Source organism: Mycteria americana, chromosome 3, assembly GCF_035582795.1.
Source record: "Mycteria americana isolate JAX WOST 10 ecotype Jacksonville Zoo and Gardens chromosome 3, USCA_MyAme_1.0, whole genome shotgun sequence".
Classification (NCBI taxonomy): Eukaryota; Metazoa; Chordata; class Aves; order Ciconiiformes; family Ciconiidae; genus Mycteria; species Mycteria americana.
In genome coordinates this window covers 109,173,605-109,193,059 of record NC_134367.1, presented here as the reverse complement: position 1 = coordinate 109,193,059, position 19,455 = coordinate 109,173,605, and the positions used below count along the sequence as shown (strand labels likewise).

At 37.2% G+C, this 19,455-nt stretch overlaps 1 protein-coding gene across 5 annotated transcripts in view; it reads left to right on the top strand.

The window, feature by feature from the left end:
- ENAH (ENAH actin regulator) overlaps nucleotides 1–19,455 on the top strand; it is a 107,303-nt gene that overhangs the window by 46,366 nt on the left and 41,482 nt on the right. For all 5 annotated transcript variants that reach the window (XM_075496512.1, XM_075496508.1, XM_075496510.1 and 2 more), the window contains exons 2-4: nucleotides 3,573–3,738; nucleotides 5,566–5,743; nucleotides 17,594–17,678. In XM_075496512.1, coding sequence (XP_075352627.1) covers nucleotides 3,573–3,738; nucleotides 5,566–5,743; nucleotides 17,594–17,678 — 429 coding nt within the window. The remainder of the gene's footprint in view (nucleotides 1–3,572; nucleotides 3,739–5,565; nucleotides 5,744–17,593; nucleotides 17,679–19,455) is intronic.

The window sequence follows — 19,455 nt, the reverse complement described above, 5'->3', positions numbered from 1 at the left end:
GTGCAGTGAATGAAGTAAGTCATCTTCTAGCATCTTACAGTCAGTTCCTGCAGTCTAAGGGACATGTGTATTGCAGAAAACCCTGTGGGCTGTGAAGAGTTCATGTATAAATACTGAGATCATTGAAGACCTGTCTCCTGTTAGAAGTACAGCAGGGAAGTGTAATAAGCTTGAAGAGCAAGAAATATGATAAAGGACACTGTTCTGATTCACTTGGCTCCTGCTCCTTTGAACTGAAGTTTAAGTTCATAAATAGTAGAGGAATACAAAGGGCACTGGCTCAGGTTCTAATAACAGTCTGTATGTTAAACTCAGCATTTTCCTAGGAAAAGGTGGATCATGGAAAGAAAACTAAACCTTGTTTTTCATTAGAGCTGTCAAAGATAGTCGTGAGCTAATAGCATGGATTTTCGATTTGGTGTAGCCCTTTGAGGTTAGTGGAATTCAGGTATGCATCTTATTTTTTAAAAGTAACTTTTTTTTGAGACATATGGTGTCTAATTGCTGTAACGTACTATATACTATTCAAATATTAAACTATCAAATGGTCATTGAAGAGCAGACATATTCTTCTCTGCTGAAGCTCCTGCCTCCATGCTTTTCCTCAAAACAAAAATTAATCATGTCAGAGTACAGAACTTTTTACTAAGAGAAAGAAGTTGAATTAATCTCCCCTACAACTAGTAATATGCAATTATTGAACTCTGGAAAAAGGCTAGCACACTGTGATGGTTTAATTTGTTTCTGGTAGTGATAGCTTCATTTTTCCATCTTACTGCTGCAGTCTGATAAACAAAGTGATGGGTGGTGGGAACTGTTGGCAGGAGGGGAATATGTCACCTTCAAATTGGTACCTGGATATCAAAATTATAGACCTGGAACATTGAAATTTTAGTTATAGGATTTGTGTAAAATGAAGGCAGAAGGCTTATTGTGTAATGATTGAATAGGTCAACTGGAAATAGTTTGTATTTGTCATTTTTTTAAAGTATGTGAGTCATCTTGTATCTTTATATGGTTAAGAATAATCCCCTGCTATTAAGAAAATTCTTTTATTTTAAATGGAGCATGAAATATTTGAGATCTAGACTTGTGTAATATTTCCAGTTACAAGGCATAGTCTTAGAAGTGGAACTAAAAATAGTTTAACAGTTGTTAAAGAAAAGCTAGAAATTCTACTCAAGGTCACCTTATTTGTGCTTATGAATTGTGCCACTTGAATACCAAATAGTTCTAAAATGAGTAGGTTTTTATTCTTGTTATGTCAAATAAATTCATGTAAAACAAAAGCTTTTATAAAAACGTGGGTCTGTGGAAGGACCATGGCAGGGCAAAGAGTGAGAACGCTCTGAATAAGAACATCTGAACTGGATAGTCTGTCCTATTAATTAAGTCTTCTGATCACTGTACCATTACTCAATCACTCTCTGGTTCTACCTTCATTGTAATTGGAACGTATTAGCTTATACTCATAGCCTCAATTTTTAATAGAATCTAAATGATTTTTTTATCTGTCTCTCACATGATTGAGATTAAGTTATTTTTTGGCAAGAACCCTGCAAACCACATGGCTCTGCTTCCAAATCAGTATCTAGGTCCTGTCGCCTATGGTTTATCATGCCTGTGATTGATCCAAATTCAAATGTAGAAAAAATTTGTTTCGGGCTCAGAAGTTTTGTGTAATAACTGTTACGCATTTTAGAAAAACCACTACTGTTTGTTCTGTACTTTGTGAACAGTACAGAATGTTTCTAGGTTTGAACTTTAAGATAGTTGTGTGCCAAAATACTCTAAAAATGAAGAAATCCAGTAGGTTCTTGCATTGTCCTCTTCTCAGATGATGGTACCTTCTTATTTACCTGTGGCATGTTTTTAATGGGACTGTGAAACACCTGAAACTTGTAACTAATTTTTTTTTTTTTGCATCTAATCTTTTTGGATCAGATGTGGTCCTTTCAGTCTAAACTGTAAACTATAAGATGAACTATGCTTAGAAAAGAAGCACTGTATTTATGTATATTATACTTTTACTATCCCTATATTGAACTAATTTCTGGCTAGAAAAAGGGTGGTCTAACTAATTAGAGGTTGTTATCCCATTCTAATCTAGTTGTTGAACAGGTGATGAGACTAGAACACGTGCGTTTTTAAAATTAAGAATGTATTTCCTCATCTGATCTTGAATCTCTTGCATGCATAAGAGACGTGATCTCAGTATTCTCTCTTCTCCCCTAGCCTTGAAAAGCATCCCAGTGTTGAGGCTTTTCTAATTGTTGGAGTGCTATGGAAAGTGTGATAGAAATTGATGCTATGTTTTCTCAAAAACATCAGTATTGAAAAGTTAACAAAACAGTTGGATACACTGCTGAATTTTCTTGTGCTAGGAGATGGAAATAAGATATTGGGAAATTCAGCATGGTCTTTTAAAAAAAACCCAACAAACACACACAACCCCCCCAAAACCAACTAACCAGCCAATAAAAACCCACAAAAAACTCCAAGAAAGACTGGGGGGGAGTCATCCCTCTTCCATAAAATGTGAAGAAATATTTCATTACTTCTTTTGTAATTTATGAAGAATGCATGTCTCTTCAGCCTTCTCAGTTTTCCAAATGGCAAGCCACATTCCTTGCAAGCCAGGCATCATGTGCTTTCTATAATGTTGGATGTGCTGGAGTGGTACGTTCAGAGAATTTGACTTACTGATAAGAAATCATTCCTTTCTATTTTTATTTCCTGTCTGCATCTGGACATTTCCCATAAAGACAACTTGCATAGTATCACCCGCTCCTCTCCTAATAAATAGTGTGTTTATGGTATGTTCTGCTTTCTTGTGTTTCTAATATGATGACATTCATGATATGCTGCCTTTTAACTTTAGGCTGTACCTTAGCTTCTAGATGACTGCCATAATCAGGATTAGCTACTGATGAAATGGCGCTTTTCAGTAATGAATAGAACCTTTTCTCAGGGAGACAATGTTACATCTAGGTGTCAACTGTTGTGAAATATGTCAACACCAAAAAGCATTTCATTTATGAGCAGGTGAATTTTTTGTGCTGAACTTTATCCCGTGTGTGTGTTTTCTTCTATATATGTTAAAAAGAGCAAGGGCCTTCCAGTCCTCATTTCTTGTAGAAGTAATTGCCACTGGAAAAATGTAAACTGTATGAAGCTAGTGCAACTCCAGATTCTTTGTTCTTCAGTCTTTGCAGAAAAAGTTCTATATGGTTATGGCATTTAATTAAACTTCATGGTTGGTGGTGAGGAGAAAGGGAGGAAAAAACCTGCAAGGGGAAAAAGTAAAAAAAAAAAAAAGTAGTAAATCTCTCCTTGATCTCTTTCATTAGTAGTTAAGGCCTGTTTGTCTTGATCACAACTTTTCAGAACAAACACCTTTAAGCAGAAGTCAAAGTGCTGGCGGCTTTGTATTCAGAAAGGTGGATGTTTCAGCAAGTTCCAAGGAGTATTACTTAACATTTTGAGTTTTAAAAAAAAAAAGTTAACCAAAAATGTGATGATTTGCCTTAAGTAATTTTATCTTCTACTCTAAAATACTTGTATTTTAACAGTGAACAGAGTATCTGCCAAGCACGAGCTGCTGTAATGGTCTACGATGATGCCAATAAGAAATGGGTACCAGCTGGTGGATCGACTGGATTCAGCAGAGTTCATATATATCATCACACAGGCAACAACACATTCAGAGTAGTAGGCAGGAAGATTCAGGATCATCAGGTAAGCAAATTTCTGAAAATTTGGAATAGGAATCTTAAGCTACTTTTGTTATTGTTTTTAACATTAAGAAATAGATCTTCAGTAAAATTATGGGAACTGTTGTCCTGGTTTCAGCTGGGATAGAGTTAATTTTTATCCTACTAGCTGGTATAGTGCTGTATTTTGGATTTAGTGTGAGAATAACATTGATAACACACTGATGTTTTAGTTGTTGCTAATTAGTGCTTATACTAAGTCAAGGACATTTCAGCTTCTCATGCTCTACCGACAGAGAAGGCTGGGTATGCACAAGATGCTGAGAGGGGGCACAGCCAGGACAGCTGACCCCAGCTGGCCAAAGGGTTATCCCACACCGTATGATGTCATGGTGTCCTCCCCCTTCCCCCCCAGTTCGCTCCCCCATCCCACTGGGGCAGGGAGTGAGCAAATGGCTGTGTGGTGTTTAGCTGCCTGCCAGGTTAAACCATGACAACTCTAAATAATAAATGTATTTTTAACTGAAGTAGCAAAACTGTATTATGGCTTTTTCCCCATAAACTAAGCACTTTACATACTTCCAAGGCAATAGTCCTTGTGCACTCTTTACCATTCCTTCCTACAGACAGAGACAAAGGCTAGTGGTGTACACAGAAGTCATCTGATTCTCTTTAAGGCAAAGTGTCAACCTAAGAACTTTTCTTCTTGCCTACCCTCTGCTCTTAGCTACAGTCTATGTAGGTACCAACAGCTTTCTCGTAGCTTTTCCTGTATTATGAGAAGTTGGTTGCATGATTTCTCATTTCTCCAGATCAGTTAATTCAAAAAAGCCTTCTGACATTTGGTAATGCTGATCATCTACCACTTTGAGAGGTTGAGAAGGGAGCGACAAGGATTACATCTTAATTTCCTTGATGAAGAAGTTATTAGATCTTGATTAAATGGCAAACTTAGCACTCTCTTTAAATATGCTCTGCCTTGTAAGACTTGGGGTGGGGTTAAAGATCTAATCGTTTTGTTTGAGGAAAGCTTCTATATCTGTTTCCCTCTCTCCCAGCATTTTATAAAATTCTTTTGGTCTGTTCTTGGTCATTTATCATACACCTGAAGCATAGACTGATAATCTCCTATGTGATTTGTCATTAAACACTTATTTCAAGAATAAATGATCTCTGATGCATTCATCTGAGAACAAACCTGTTTGGTTTTTTTCTCCCATTATTCAGTAGGAAAAGGTGAGAGGATATAGTTATCCAAGTGCAATGGATCCTCTTAGTGGATGGCTTGTAGTAAGTGGTTGTCCTACTAGCTAGAATTTATCACCTTTTATGTGAGCTGTAACAATCTTCCAAAATGATACCTTGTGATGCATAGTAGAAGTCCACATAAACGGCTACTGAAAGCACGGCAAGCTAAGGGGTGCAGCAGCCACACTGAGAAGGTGATAACTTGGTTAAAAAGCATAATTCTAACAAACACTCTGTGAAGTTAACGGAAAACTGGGTTTCTGAACTCCAAATGCATATTGATGTCAAGTACTCTGCTACTAAAAGTCAGAACTGTTGATATGCCTACATTGCTGTTACAAAAAATCACTGCATCGTTTGAAATGAGAATGCTTAAGCTACAAAAGTTGATACAGAAGATCTCATTAGTCCCCTTGTGTATTCTCATCACCGATTTCATGCGGCATTGAAATTGAAATGGCTATGTGCTTCAACATTGTGATCTTGTGGATTGTGGGACTGGAATTAACCCACATGGTTAGGGAATAAAATCTCCATGAAGCTGAAACTTGTGATGAAATAGCAATTTTAAACATAAGTAAATTTTTTTTTTTTATGCTTATAGGTGGTAATAAATTGTGCCATTCCAAAAGGGCTGAAGTACAATCAGGCTACACAGACCTTCCACCAGTGGCGTGATGCTAGGCAGGTGTATGGTCTGAATTTTGGCAGCAAAGAAGATGCCAATGTCTTCGCAAGTGCCATGATGCATGCCTTAGAAGTATTAAATTCACAGGAAGCTGGTAAGAGTCTCTTAACCTTTTGTTTTAAGATTATTCCAATACAGAGATGGAAAAAATTCAAATGTTTATGCATAAAAGTCAATAAGTCTTGTTTCCAATCATGATTCAGCCTCTAGCCATTTTAATTATTTGGGTGTTTTGTCTGCCTAATTACTGCTCCTTAATAGTGATTCTCAACTTGACTGCCATCCGTGTAAATGCAATTCCTAACAAGTAAATAGATTTTTCATGTTACCTATTACATATAGAAACTTGCTGACTTTGATTTTTTTTTTTTTTTTTTTGTAAGGGAACAAACCCAAAACACCTCACCAAGAAATGCGTACCTCTTAATCGGGGTACTTTTCAGGATTTCTAGAGGCATCCAGTGTTCTTAATGTGCGTTGGTATTTTTCCTTCTCAATGAGTACTGGATTAGAGGTTCTCGATGAGTACTGGAAGTTCAGAGGTTTTTTCCTCTGAACTTTGGAATTCAGGTCATCCTCTTTGGCAGTAAGATAATGTTCTTACCATACAGAGTTTTCTAGCTTGGAGACCTTGGATCCAGTGATAACATTCAGATGAACACATGTAATTTAGACAACAGATCTATAATTTAATTTGTCCTCTTTTAGGTGGAGAACAGGATGACATACAGGGTTTAAACCATTGGTGGGAAATTTAGTGGCTTTCAGTCTTCAGGTGGTGTCTTGCAATATATTCTAGATAGGCTCTACAGCAAATTGATCAATATAACACTGGGACACACACAGAGGGAGTTTTTATTTTTTAAGACTTCAAGAGACTTTTGTGTTCATGTAACCAAGTAGAATTCTTTTGTCCTCGTTAAACTTTAAAGATTGCCCGTGTAACAAGAGATAGTACTTATGTGCCAGTTTTCTTTCTCTTGTAGAGAGAAAAGCTGTAGATAACCTTATTAGGGCTGTCTCAACTACAGCAAAGAAGGGGGACTTTATCAAGCTGCTTTTCATTCTGATAGTTCTTTCAAGACTTACCTTTTGAAACTAAGCTATCTAGACCAAGAAGGATGATACATTCTGCAGTGCTTATGCTGTTATGCAGCATACGAGGCCAAAAAATAAAGGGTAGCTAGAGGTATCTTTTTGCCAGCTAAAATAATCCAGTTGTGTATCCCATTCTCCTACCTCCCAGTTGGATGTTTTCTCCTCTAAATCCCCCAGCTCTACTTTCCCTGAGGGTTACTTGATTGTAAACGTTTCATGCATTCTGACTGTTTATCATCTATCTCCCAACCAACATTTGGGAACACACGAAATGTTGGTTTCTACTCATTTGATGTAAAGTCTGAAAAGGCCTGATTTATGGTAATTACCACAAGTTTGAGGGGTTTACGTTGTTTCCCATTAGTTGTACTTGAAGAGTTTGGTACAACATGTTTCAAACAAGCGTGTATGTATATATACGTGTATATATATTTTCATCATTTAATTCAACTCCTCCTCCTAACACTAAAACTGAGCTACCAGAGAGGCTGAAATGACATAGGCAGGCATGACAGTGCTCATTTTTAAATTGGTCAGTGCATCTGTTTTTTCATTTAATGGATTATTGTGGTTTGTCTAGTGACTAGTTCTCTTGCTGCTTGATGCAAAGTATATGTGGGCTAACAACTACATTATTATATTCTTCAGTAGTAGAAATGTTATTGAACTAAGATGCCACTTCAGTTTGTGAAGACTTGGATAAAACTAAAATTGTTTTTAGGGGTTTCTTTAAATGTAACTTTAGTAATACAAAATGTCATTCAAACAGTAGCCTAGAATCATTGTAATTCCACAGGAGCAAACAACTCAATGAAAATAACTCTTCTTCCTATTGCATTACTTCAGTATTTTCTTAAATGGTGAGGGGAGGAGGAGGAGAGCTGAGCTTTGCAATGAGTCTAAAAATCACTGTACTTAGAATTCAGTCCTCTGCTCATCCCAAATCATGAATTCTACCAGATCATTCTGCCAATAGTCTCTTAATTGATCTCTGAAGTGGGCCTTCAGTTTGAGTTTGTCTGCTTCATTCAGTTTAATACCAATTAATCCCTGATGACTGGGGGCTCGTTTTGTTTTCAGGTGGATTTTTGTGTGGTTCGTGAAATGAAAGTTGAGTATGACACTAATATCTTGTCCAGGTTGCTGGCTAGAGTCTATCTAGTTTTGTTCTTAACAGCTTTGAGATGTAGGTCTGACAAGGACATGAATTAAGTTGCGTAATTATGTTTGATAGTGACTGGTTATAACCTTCAAGTTTTCTAAATTGTAAGATAGATGTTTGTTTCTCTTTCCTTGATTTGTCTTGGTACTGGTAGGTACAAGTCAAAATGCATTAATTAGCTGCATCACAAACTAATGGTGGACACCATTGGTGCAGGAGCAGATAACTGTTCTTCTGTAACTTCTGTCAGCCAGGAAGGGTTGCGGCTGTTTAAGATTAGCTATCACTTACCTATTTCACAGACATATGGGTGCTCTAGCGTATGTCAAGATGAAATAAAGACAAAGCTTAACATTATCAGCATTGCTTAGGGATGTCTGAAGATGAGTAGTTTTGCACTGCTGCTTGCAAAAAAAAAAAAAAAAAAAAAATCATAATTTTGCATATAGAATTGCTTTGTAAGCCTGCTACAATTTCCAGACAATGTTTAAAGATAAATGTTCATAATGTGTCTGTGTTAGAATACTGTCAACAAGTGTTCCTAAGTTTTATCAGTGGGGAGGTTTGTCAGTGTATGATCTACATATTACTTAATTTTTCTGACCTGTATCAGTGTAAGAAGTAAAAAAGATCAAGTATCTTTCTGAACATGCCTGCTTCAATAATGGAAATAGGATACTAAGTAGCTTGCAATTTAGAAACAAACTAATTGGACTCCTTGCTGAAAGTTTAATGCATTTCTTTTCTCTATAGTTGGTATAGTTTCCTAAAAGTGCAGCTAGAAAGGAATCCTTGGTGTTTTGTTTTGGTGGGTTTTCTTTTTTTTCCCTAGCATCTCTGACATAGCTGAAGATTTACTGAGACAGGTCACTGGCTCCGAGGCTCTAATAGTAGCTCTTCATTTTAGGAAACGGATTGCAACTGCCTCACTGGATTGCAATTCCCTCCCCCCTTTTTTTTATAAACAAATCAGCCTTTTTTGAAAAGGTGTTAGGGGTATATGTTATGAAAGGAATTTGTGCTAATATATGAAGATCAATACAGTATATATTGATAGTTTTGTTTCTTCCAATTTATCTGCTGGACTTTTAAAAATTTCTAACATATGCAGTCCTAGTTGGTATTCTGACGATACTGCTTCAAAAATCTGTACCTGAAGAGGACAACTTGTCCCTAATAATTTATGTAAATTGCTGTGTTTCCTAAAACAGCATATAGAATCTCCAACTCAAGTAAAATAAAGAAATCCTATATAGATAACTTCCCTTTTACTCTAGAATTGCTTACAATTAAAGTTTGATTCTTGCAGTATCCTTGTTTTCTTCTGTGTTTTCTCATTTTGGCATTTTCTTTTATTAGCTTGGTTATTTTAAGTTGTATTTTGTTCATAAAAGGAAAGTGGTTTTAATATTAGTTGAGCATACTGTTCAGAAGCTCATAAAGCTGTAGATGAATTTTAAACTTTATGCAAGGGTTCCTGGAAATCTAAGTGAGTTCTGAGGCATATTAAAGATTATTTTGTGGACATCCTTTTGGTTTGCAAGTCAGCTGTTACTTACGGCTCTGACTCTTTCAGAAAACAAAATCCTATAGTCTCCTTCTCTTGCATATATTTGAAAAATGTCATTGATCCTGTTTGCAGTTGGCATCTTCACCTGCTGTATTGCTGGCATAATTTGAGGTGGTTTAATTTAGGATCTCCCTCTAGTGGATCTGCAGAAGCAGAGGCGAAGACACGGGTGCCTGTACCACTGAGCACGCAGTGATGGGCTTTTTGTCGTTCTAATGAGTTCAGAATGAAAGTGCTTTGAAGTTGGAGCAGAGTTAAAGGCTTTACCGCAGCTGGCAATTTTCTTCTAAAAAACAGTACAGGTCTGTCTCAAAGGACTCTGAACTGATGGCTGTCTTGTCAGTGAAATTGTCTGAAATATGCTGCGTCCCGTCCGTGTCCGTCCCCCCCCCCCCCCGATTTGTAGTGCTGATCTTATGATCGTCCTAATTTCTCTTACGCTGGGACATTTACATTTAAATCAATGTAAAAGTCAAAGTGTTTTCACTCCGTTCTGGTTTGAGTGACTGTATTAGCTAGTAGCTATTGAACCAGACCCTGTTTTCTTGCTGGCTGCTGTCTAGTCGAGCAGATTATAGGCCACCTGCAAATCCAGAAGAGAAAGACGACAACGCAGAACTACACTTTGTCCTGGAATTTTAACGTAGACTACTAATGCTACAAGTTCCTGCCCCGTACTGTTTCGGAGACGTATTAAAAAAGAACCAAGATTTGTTTCTGGCATTCATTTGGGGAAACTTTGAAACACTTGCTCATTAAATAATTTTCTGAGGTGGTCAAAAGTTACACCTTCATCAAATGACAAGTATGTGTCATCAGTTTAAGAGGTTATTTGAAGAGGATTTCTGGCTTTAAGGCCATGTGCAGTGTGTTCAGATATTTGGTAATTGGTCTTAATTGTCTAGAGTAAAGATGACTGCTTTCTGCAAAGGTTTTGCATTGCATTACAAAGAAAAATTTCATATCTGCATTAAGTACAGCTCAGTGTTGCAATCAAAGTGACTCTGGAATGAGAGAAGAGGTTCAGTGAAGGGAAATTAGATGGCTGAGAAAATTCTCTGGTGTGTGAGAAAATGGGTTATTCCTTTGAAGGAATAAGGGCGAGTAAGGGAAGTGTGCATTGGGAGATGGGGGGAACAAAGGGGTATCATACTCAGTTTTGCTGCAGAAAGTACCTTCTAGTTCAGCTGGAATTGGCGTTGTTTTGTGTGGCATCTGTCTTCAGTCTCAGGAAAGCCTTGCTAAGAGAATAAGAAACTAATTAGGAGATTTATATATGTGTAATTTGCATTTGAGGAGTTACTTTGAGTTGTTCATTGCAGAAGGTGAAAGTGGCAAAAGAACAACTGAAGGATGTCATACAACTGTAAATAAGCCTTATTCTAATTCTTTCTAATGGAATTACATGTATGTAAGATTCATGGTGGGTTTTGTACTAATCTTTAACAGTTATATATTGGTTCTTGAAAAGATTTTTGGGATATTCTGGATAAAAAGGCAAGGACAGGAATGGCTTCAGTGAAGCTGTTCTAATACTGCCTTAGATGACACTTAATTCGGGGGGGGTGGGGGAAGAGGAGAAAGTTTTTTTGTTTATTTGTTTCCAGGGTCTCTTTATTTTCTTAGTCTTACCTTGGGGAAAAAAAATTGAGGTTAAATTTCTTTGACATTATTAGTAACCCTAGAAGTTAGGTTGTTGGGTTATTAAACCAGACAAATCAGACCTTTATGGGGGAAAGATGCATGCTTTTTCCACAGCTGTATACTGATGTGCGGTCCTCTCTTACAACGAAGATAGTTCATTAAATCCTTGCTGATAGGGGAATGCACTTACTCATATCATAGATTGAATAATTTAGTATCTTTGGGAAATGCAAACTGAAACAAACTGGGGTTGCCTAATTGGAATAAGTGTAAAGGCTACAGGAGACTGAAATGAGAAATATATATGAAGGGCTGGGGGGGGATTTCAAATGCTTCTCCTCATACTGTTGTGGTTCACATAATGCTAAAACTTGTTTTGAGAGAAAAATGATTCTACTGCTATGAAGTAATTATGCTATACCCGTACTCCTGGCAAGCTGCTGGAGAAGGCTGTCAGCACTCCCTGTCAGAAAGGGAGTAACATGATGTGGTATTACTACCTGTGTTGTCAGAAGTTGGATAATATCTCTATTTTTGCTAGTAAGTTGTTGGGTTTTTTTTTTTTCTTTTCCTTTTAAATGTGAGATTGATTAAAGAATTTTTTTGGTAGTTACTAGATTCTATAATAGTTAATCCTGATTTATATGCCAAAATATTAATCTAAAGGAAGTTTTAACTGTTCACTGGGCAAAATACTTCTGTTCTATTTTAATTGCACATAAGATTATTGAAAACATCATCAGTGTTAGTTGTGGTATTTGTAAGTGAAGGGAGAGTTGTTAAGTTTTCAGAGTTATACTCACTTTTAAGGGTTGCTTGCGTGGTACTTCTGATTTGTGTGGTTCTTCAGGATTAGTGTTGTATCAGGTGAGAGCACTAAAGTTTGGGTGGGCAACACAAAGAATTTGATTAAAATGTGGTAGTTGGTCTTACCTGCGTGGCAAACATACTACAAGTACATTAATTTTGTGGATAAAGTTTTGTTTTAATAAACATTGGAGAATGTTCATATATTTTTCTCTTGAGGGTTCATTTTGTTTTCTTAAAAATATTACCAGTAGACATTGTAGCTGTATTAAATCTGCTGCCTTTTGGGAACAGGGTGTTGTCATAAAATCATGAGCATAACTGTGGAAATACACCTTTGTTAGAAAGGCTCATTTCTTTAGTATTATATGCAAAAAGTTACATTCATCATCTGTAACGTTGCTATTTAAACAAATTTTGACAGAACCGGGGGGAAAAAAAAGGTAATAAATATCCTGCAGTAGATGGTATTGATATATTTAATTTTCAATACTTGCTTTTTTAAGATTGTGTTATTGTAGTTTCGTTAAGCAACTGTAGTGCTCTACTGTCGAAGCTTTATCTCTGTCTCCCCCTGCACAAAAGGATGGCAGAGGGAAACCGCAAGCCTGCTCGAGGTCACCCAGCAAGCTAGCGCTGAGCCAAGCCTAGCACCCAGGTTATCAGCACTCTGTTTCCAAGGCTCTGCTGGCATTGATAGGAGGCTTATCTCTACTTATATTCAAATGTATTTTAATGAATATTTTTGTTATTTTTGGCCCCTTTTATTACCTTGATCAGGTAAAAGTGCTTGTGAAGCGAAATGGAAAGCATTTACTTTCAATACAGATAATGCAACATAGTCACCACTCTGCTAAAATCAATCAAAGCGATGAGTTAATTAGTTCAGCTGAAGGTACTTACAAAATGGTACCTGAGTCAGAGGAAGTAGATATTTGAAGGAAAGATAAGTCTTAGCTGGAAGGTGATTCACTGAATAGAAGTACTGGAGAACAGTTTTGTCACTCCTTAATGCTCTGGTTTTTGACCATCATAGTCTTGCTTATAAATCCAGGTCTAGAGGACTGGTGCTGTTTTGCTTCTGCTGAAGGCCAGTTAGCAAGTCTCCCCAGCCTTTGTTCCGTAATGTCCTAGAGCAGGACAGGCTCTGAATGGGAGGAGAAGGAGCTGGAGACAAGGGAGAGAGGCACCATAATAATTTTTGTTACTACTTCCTAGTATAGATCTCTGAAAAAGCCCGCTTTCCATTCATTCAGAAAACCTTTAAGCGTTTAGTAAAACGTGGTGGTTTGGTGTTTTTTTTGTTTTTTTTTGTTTTTTTTGTTTTTTTTTTTTTTTTTTTTAAAGTTCTTCTATTCTACAACAAATACATCTTTTTGCTGTGGTTTTGAACTCATGCCTGGGGTGTGTTCTTTGCTTAGTAGGTGTACTCAAACTGTCCTTAATGAAAACCTTTTCTAAAGATTATGATTAGTCAGTACACTTATCTGTATAGCATATGCCTATATAAATTAATGTGCTGTCTGCTTTCAATCCATTCTTCCTTTGAAAAGTCAGTCATACTTTGATTTGAATATCAGACTGTGTAATTGGAATGTTGCTTAGTTTTGGCACTAACATACTGAGAAATGAAAGAGTGGGAATTCTTAATTACTGAGTTGTTTATATAAACTGTTTCTCTGGGGGAAAATTGAGATCTTCACCTCAAACTAAAATTCTCACGTGTAATAGTTGACCAATTTTTTGTAAAGGTACTAGATTCTTAAAAAATTTGATTTTGTCTTTTAATGCTCTACACCAAACAGCAGAGTAATTGCAGGAGTGGTTTTCTTGTGTGTGTTTTGGCTTTCTTGAACCCTAGGGCATGCGGGGTTCTGAGGAAGATTTCACATGATCTGACTGCCAGTGGTCGCCCAAAAATCCTATCCTTATGTTACCAGGTCCCAAGCAAGCCTGTCCAGCCAAATGAAAATACACATTGTAGCTCATTGTATAACCTGTAGTACATGTGTTGTTCCAATCTCGAACAGTAGATACTTGAGGGTTTTTAGGGCTATTACCTCATAGAGATGTCATGTCTTCAGTGTCAGCCAGGTGCTATGTCAACACTGCTAGCATAAGGCAGGTGACATTAAAAGAAGTGGGGTGAAACTCCAAAGCAGACAATGTAATTGCAAAGATTGAAGGAACTGATGAACTGGAAGTCATTGAGGGAGGAGAAACCACGTGTTTCCATCTCCAGCTTGCTAATTATACTTTCATGGGGTTGTGCAACTGGAATTAATTCAGCTTTTGAATGGAGATACAGAGGTAAGAAGTCAATTGGAGGTGAAAATGAAGTTAAGGAATTTGATAAACTACAACTCTGGTTGTGGTTTGAAAAGGTGATGTTGGGGATGCCCATTTGGCTCAAGCGGCCCCCAGCAGTCTGATGATGTTCTCTGAGCTATGCCAGCATAGTTATCTGTGTGACTGTGTGAAGAACCAGAACCGGCCCTGATCTAGTTGGTGAAAACACTTTTTGCAGGCTTTTTCCCCTGGGATTTTTAATGCATTGGATTTCCAGTCCATCTCTCACTACACAGTTGCCTGAGCTGTCATAGAGGAAGGGTGAAGCAAAGGTGAGAATAAGCTGAAAAACAGAAAGCATTTAAACTGGAATGGCTGCTGAACAAATTAGTATGAAATTGTATCCTCTGTCTGTCAGAGTGCGCCGCAGTGCACCATCTGTGCTTTCTTTAGAAAAAGAAAGATGTTAAGTTTTCCTTAAAACGCAGAATGAATAGACCATTCAGCCTCGTCTCTTACTTGGCTCGTACCGGTCTCTGAAGATAAAGTGATGCTGTAGAAGGATCAGACATTTTGTCCAGGCAGTATATGTGAATATTTCTCGGGGGGGTGAATACTTCTCTTGGGGGTTGATGTTTCTGAAGTATCTTGAAGTGTTCAAAAGCCTCTGAGAGAGCTTTTTATTAGCTAGCTCCTGCTTATTTATTAATTATAATAAATTATAGTCTCACTATCCAGACAGTTGTATTTTAGCAATGAAGTGGTGGTCTTGGTTTGCTGTAATAACTGAATTTTATAGGCTAAAACATACTTTTCCACCTGGTATGTACCTTTAACTTGCTAGTGTCCGTTAGCATGGTGGTTATTAAGAGTCTACACTTGCAGAGAGGAGTTTGTCAGAGAACAGGCCAAATGACTTGGTAGCTGAACTTTTCTTTCTTGAAAGCCTTTGGTATACTCAGGTTGCATTTCTTTATGGCAAAAATGTGTAAGAAATACTAGAACAACCCTGTTCATTGTGAGCAGGTGATTGGTTTTGGCTCTCTTGCATGTATAGCTATGAAAGAAGCATATAATTTACTGAAGTAGGTTGGCCAGGTTACGCTAGCTTGGCTTGCTGATGGTTGTTTTCTGCAGAATTTAGGGAACATGATTTTTCTGACAGAGTGTGCTGTAGAACGAAGTTGGAGACTATGAGAACAGGTTTTCTGATAGCTAGGCTGGTTTGAATAGCCAGTGCAAGTGAAGCTAGATGGTTGTTTCCAGTGGTGCTAGCAAAAGAGCGAGCTGGGCGGACACTGGCAGACGGGTTGTAGAGTGGCAGTCCAAACTCAGCTCCTGCAGCATGATAATACCTTGTCCAAAAAACCTGTTAAATACCCTTAAAGATTAAAGGGGTGGAAGTTGGAAGTTTTCATTTCTACTGTATTTTCAGTAAAAAATAGTGCCAGTTGGTAAATGGCCATAGTATGACCATTTTTTTTTTATTTTTGTTCTTTGTTTTTAATTTTTAAGGTCAATGTGTTTCATACTGAGAAACTGCAGATCTGAGGGAAGGGAGTATATTAGATGTGGCAAGTGGTAGTGTTATATAGCACCTTTAAGCAGCAACACAGCTGCTGCCGGATTGTGTCTACTTCTAAAAGTCCATGAAAGGCTGCAGCATGGTGCAGACAGCAAACAGCCTGGCTGCTTGGGAGCTGCAGTCATGGCTTAATGGGCATAAAAGTCTACCTACCACCTGTCACGCAGGGGAGGTGACAGAGGAGGACGTGTGATTTCAGAAGTTTTAAAGGAGAAAAGTTTTCCAGACAAACAAGATGACAGATGTTTCTATTCACTGATAACTTAATTATCATTGCAGTTAAATCTTTTGCATTAAAAATAATACAGATTTATATCTGTGGGTATCTCTTGGAGATATTCCAAGCAAAAATAGTACATCCAGGGCAACATCGTGTACTTAGGTATGAGGACCTAACGGTTGCTGAAAAGAATAAATAAGAAAGACACAACCTCTGTAGTACATTTCCTAGAAGATAAATGTTTTACATTTCTAAGTTCTTGCATTACTTTTTAACTGTAGGGTACAGTAGCTAGTATACACTTTCATAATTCTCAGGATTCATTGTCTTTATGAACACAGTGTGACCACTGTGCTGTTTTGAGCAAATGAACCTTTATGTATAGCCTTTAAACAGGGCACTCATTTGCTGAGTCTGACCTGTCCTTGATGTCCCAATATATCACACATGGTCTCTTCATGTTTTTGGATGACTTTCACAAGTTCAGATGGCAAACAGCTTCTACATTTTGATATTTGAGATGTGGGAGATCTCATTACAACTCCATCACTCTAACTAGTTTGGTGGAATATCAGCAAGAAATTACTGTTTTGCTTTGGGAACTTTTCAGAACTGGATACATTTTTATTGTTTTTAATTCTGCTTGCTTATAAATTCCATAATCTTAAGTGTAGCTATGGTCTAAATAATTTCCTGGTTTATTACCCAATTTTACAGAAACAATGCATTAATGATCTACTGTATTCCATTCCACACTTCATCCTTCACTTCTGTTAATTCTTTTTTAAATAATTTTGTGCTGTAAATACATTTGTGAGGAAAGTGGAAAAGCCTCTTTGTTTTTTAGAAGACAGATTGAGCATATATAATTAATTGAAGGATGTATTTGAATAATACAGACTTGCCCGTCAGTAAAAGTTGAAGATAAATTTGCATGTCCTTCTCTTTTGCATTTCTTGTGCTTAGCAGAATGCACGGTTTGTACATTCGTGTTATGCCTCTGTTCCTTTGGACACAATACTTACCTATCCACAAAGGAAGGTCTTTGATCCAAGTTGATGAGCTAAAATCTGAGTAAATTTTGCTATGACCTATAGAAACATACTTTATCTTCCTTCTCTCGATATGGTGATAAGCTTCTGATGTTTTTTCTCCTGTTCTTTTTTTTTTTTTTTTCCTTTTCCCCATTTCCAGTGTTCTATTTAGGTGAGTGTTTTAATTTTTTGAGCCTTTTCTGTTCTTCCAAGAGTATTTGTTTATTGGTTTAAGAAAATCTCAGAGTTGGAGTGCTTTTCAAAGCTTTTGTCAAGATCCATCATATATAAAATTTATTTTGCATTTCTGTGAAACCTTTTCATCCATGTGAAATAAATCCATTCTGCAAATATGTAGGTAACATTTGTTGCAGTTTTTATTTGCTATATTATGTTGTTGAGCTTGTTTGGCTTAAAAAGCAGAAGTAAACAGTTCCTATAATGTCATGTGATGGCTGGCCTTTTTCCTTGATTTTGTGCTTTTTTGCAAAGTAAAAGTTTAAATCACTAATTTATGGACTGTCTTCACTTTTAGGTCCTACATTGCCTCGACAGAATTCACAGCTTCCCTCTCAAGTACAAAATGGTCCATCACAAGAAGAATTGGAAATCCAGAGAAGGTACAGTATTATAAGTGAACAGCTGTTCAGTTAAAGAATGTAGTAACTCCTCACTAATGATGAGAAATTAAATGTCAAGGACTTATAATTGCTCTTTTGCATTAGGGCAGCATTTATATGCTTACAGTTTTCAGTAGTGCAGCTTTCCTGTGTAAAAACTTTGATTGTGGCTAGATTCCTTGTTCACGATCTCCACCCATTCAAACAATGCAATTGCTATTGGCCTGTCATGAAAGAGTTGAAGATCAGATAGAAAGCCTTGGAAGATTTCACTGCTGTCATTTTTCAACCAGACTAACTAATTTTCCAGTGACTGTTGTGTCTCCAGTTTTTGACACACGCTTATAAAGAAGAAAGCAGCAAGCAAGGAAGGAAGTTTTAACCTTTAGAAGTAGAGAATTAAATCATCATGGAGAATGACAATTTTTCTTCCTGAATGTGGATGCACTAAATCAAAATACTGTATTGGAAAGCTTGTTCGCCTTTATACTACATTAGTTCTTTAGCAAAGAAACCGTCATTTTCTGCTCTTAGTGTATAAATCTATGGAACCTTTACTAGTTTAACTTTCAGCTGTAGCAATACTGGTTATATCTGTGCTGTCCTCAGGGAGCAGGCCCTGTTCCCCTGACCAGTCGGCATTCCTCCAAGCTAAGCTGTTCCCTTCAATGAGAAGCCACTGTACCCTGTCCCATGCCCTGTGGGATATTTTTCAGGCCCGTAGAATTTTTAACATACGGGGTTTTTTCAGTTCCTTTTAATCGCTATGTATCAATCATGTGCCCGAGTTCTGGGAACAAACTTTCTAGTTGCCATATTCCCACTTTTGTTGCATGGCAATATGGGTTAGTGCTGTAGGTTGAGTGTCTGGGATATGGGTGTATGAAATGGCAAAGTCTTCTAGGATAGTGCTATCAGACTGGGTTAAGTGAAAACAGCAAGACCTTGGGCTGTTTCAAGCATACTGCCTGTGGTGCAATCCTGGATTATTTTACCATCGAAATACTCCCAGGAGATTAGCTGTTCCCATCCAGAAGGGATGCTGGGACCGATTTAGGTCACATGCAGTACAGACGCAGGGAACAGGATCCTTGAATAAATAGGAAGTGGTCCAGATTGATGGTGTAAATGCACTTACTAGCTTTCATTGGTAACTGGAAAAATATTTTAACATGTTGGATTTAATTGGCGCTGAAGTTTTTCCTATTTTGATAATTTGCATTTAGTTTGTTTATGCAAAGGTGAGCAGAACTAGATTGCTAATTTGGGAATAATTCGTTTCACAGATCTGATAAACTAGCTATACATGTTGAACAAAGTTTCCACATCAAAATTTGTCATACTTGTCTGTCTCTTTTCTGTGGTACGTTCTAAAATCTGAGCGGGGATTGCTTTGTCTGAAAGTCTCCTTGTTTAAAAACAAATAGCAAGAAGCTCATTACAGATCTGTCTGATGTGTTTATGTGCAAGTCTGCTGTCATGATAAAGGTCTTTTATGTCACTTCTTTTGACAGACTTTTAAAAAACTTTTTTTCTTTTGATATTTTTTCTGTTCTACAGTAATGGCTTTTTAATATTTGTATTTCCCATCTGTTCCTTTAGAAGGCTGTATTAATTGAAATTTATAATGCTGAAATACTTTTCAGAGAAACATTGTAGATGGATGTCTGTTCAGAAAAAAGTGCTGCCCCATACTAAGAATTCTGCAAATCTTTCTTTGAAATTTTTTGTGTGTAAAGGACATACTATCAGATGGCATTCTTATGGCTTCACTTTC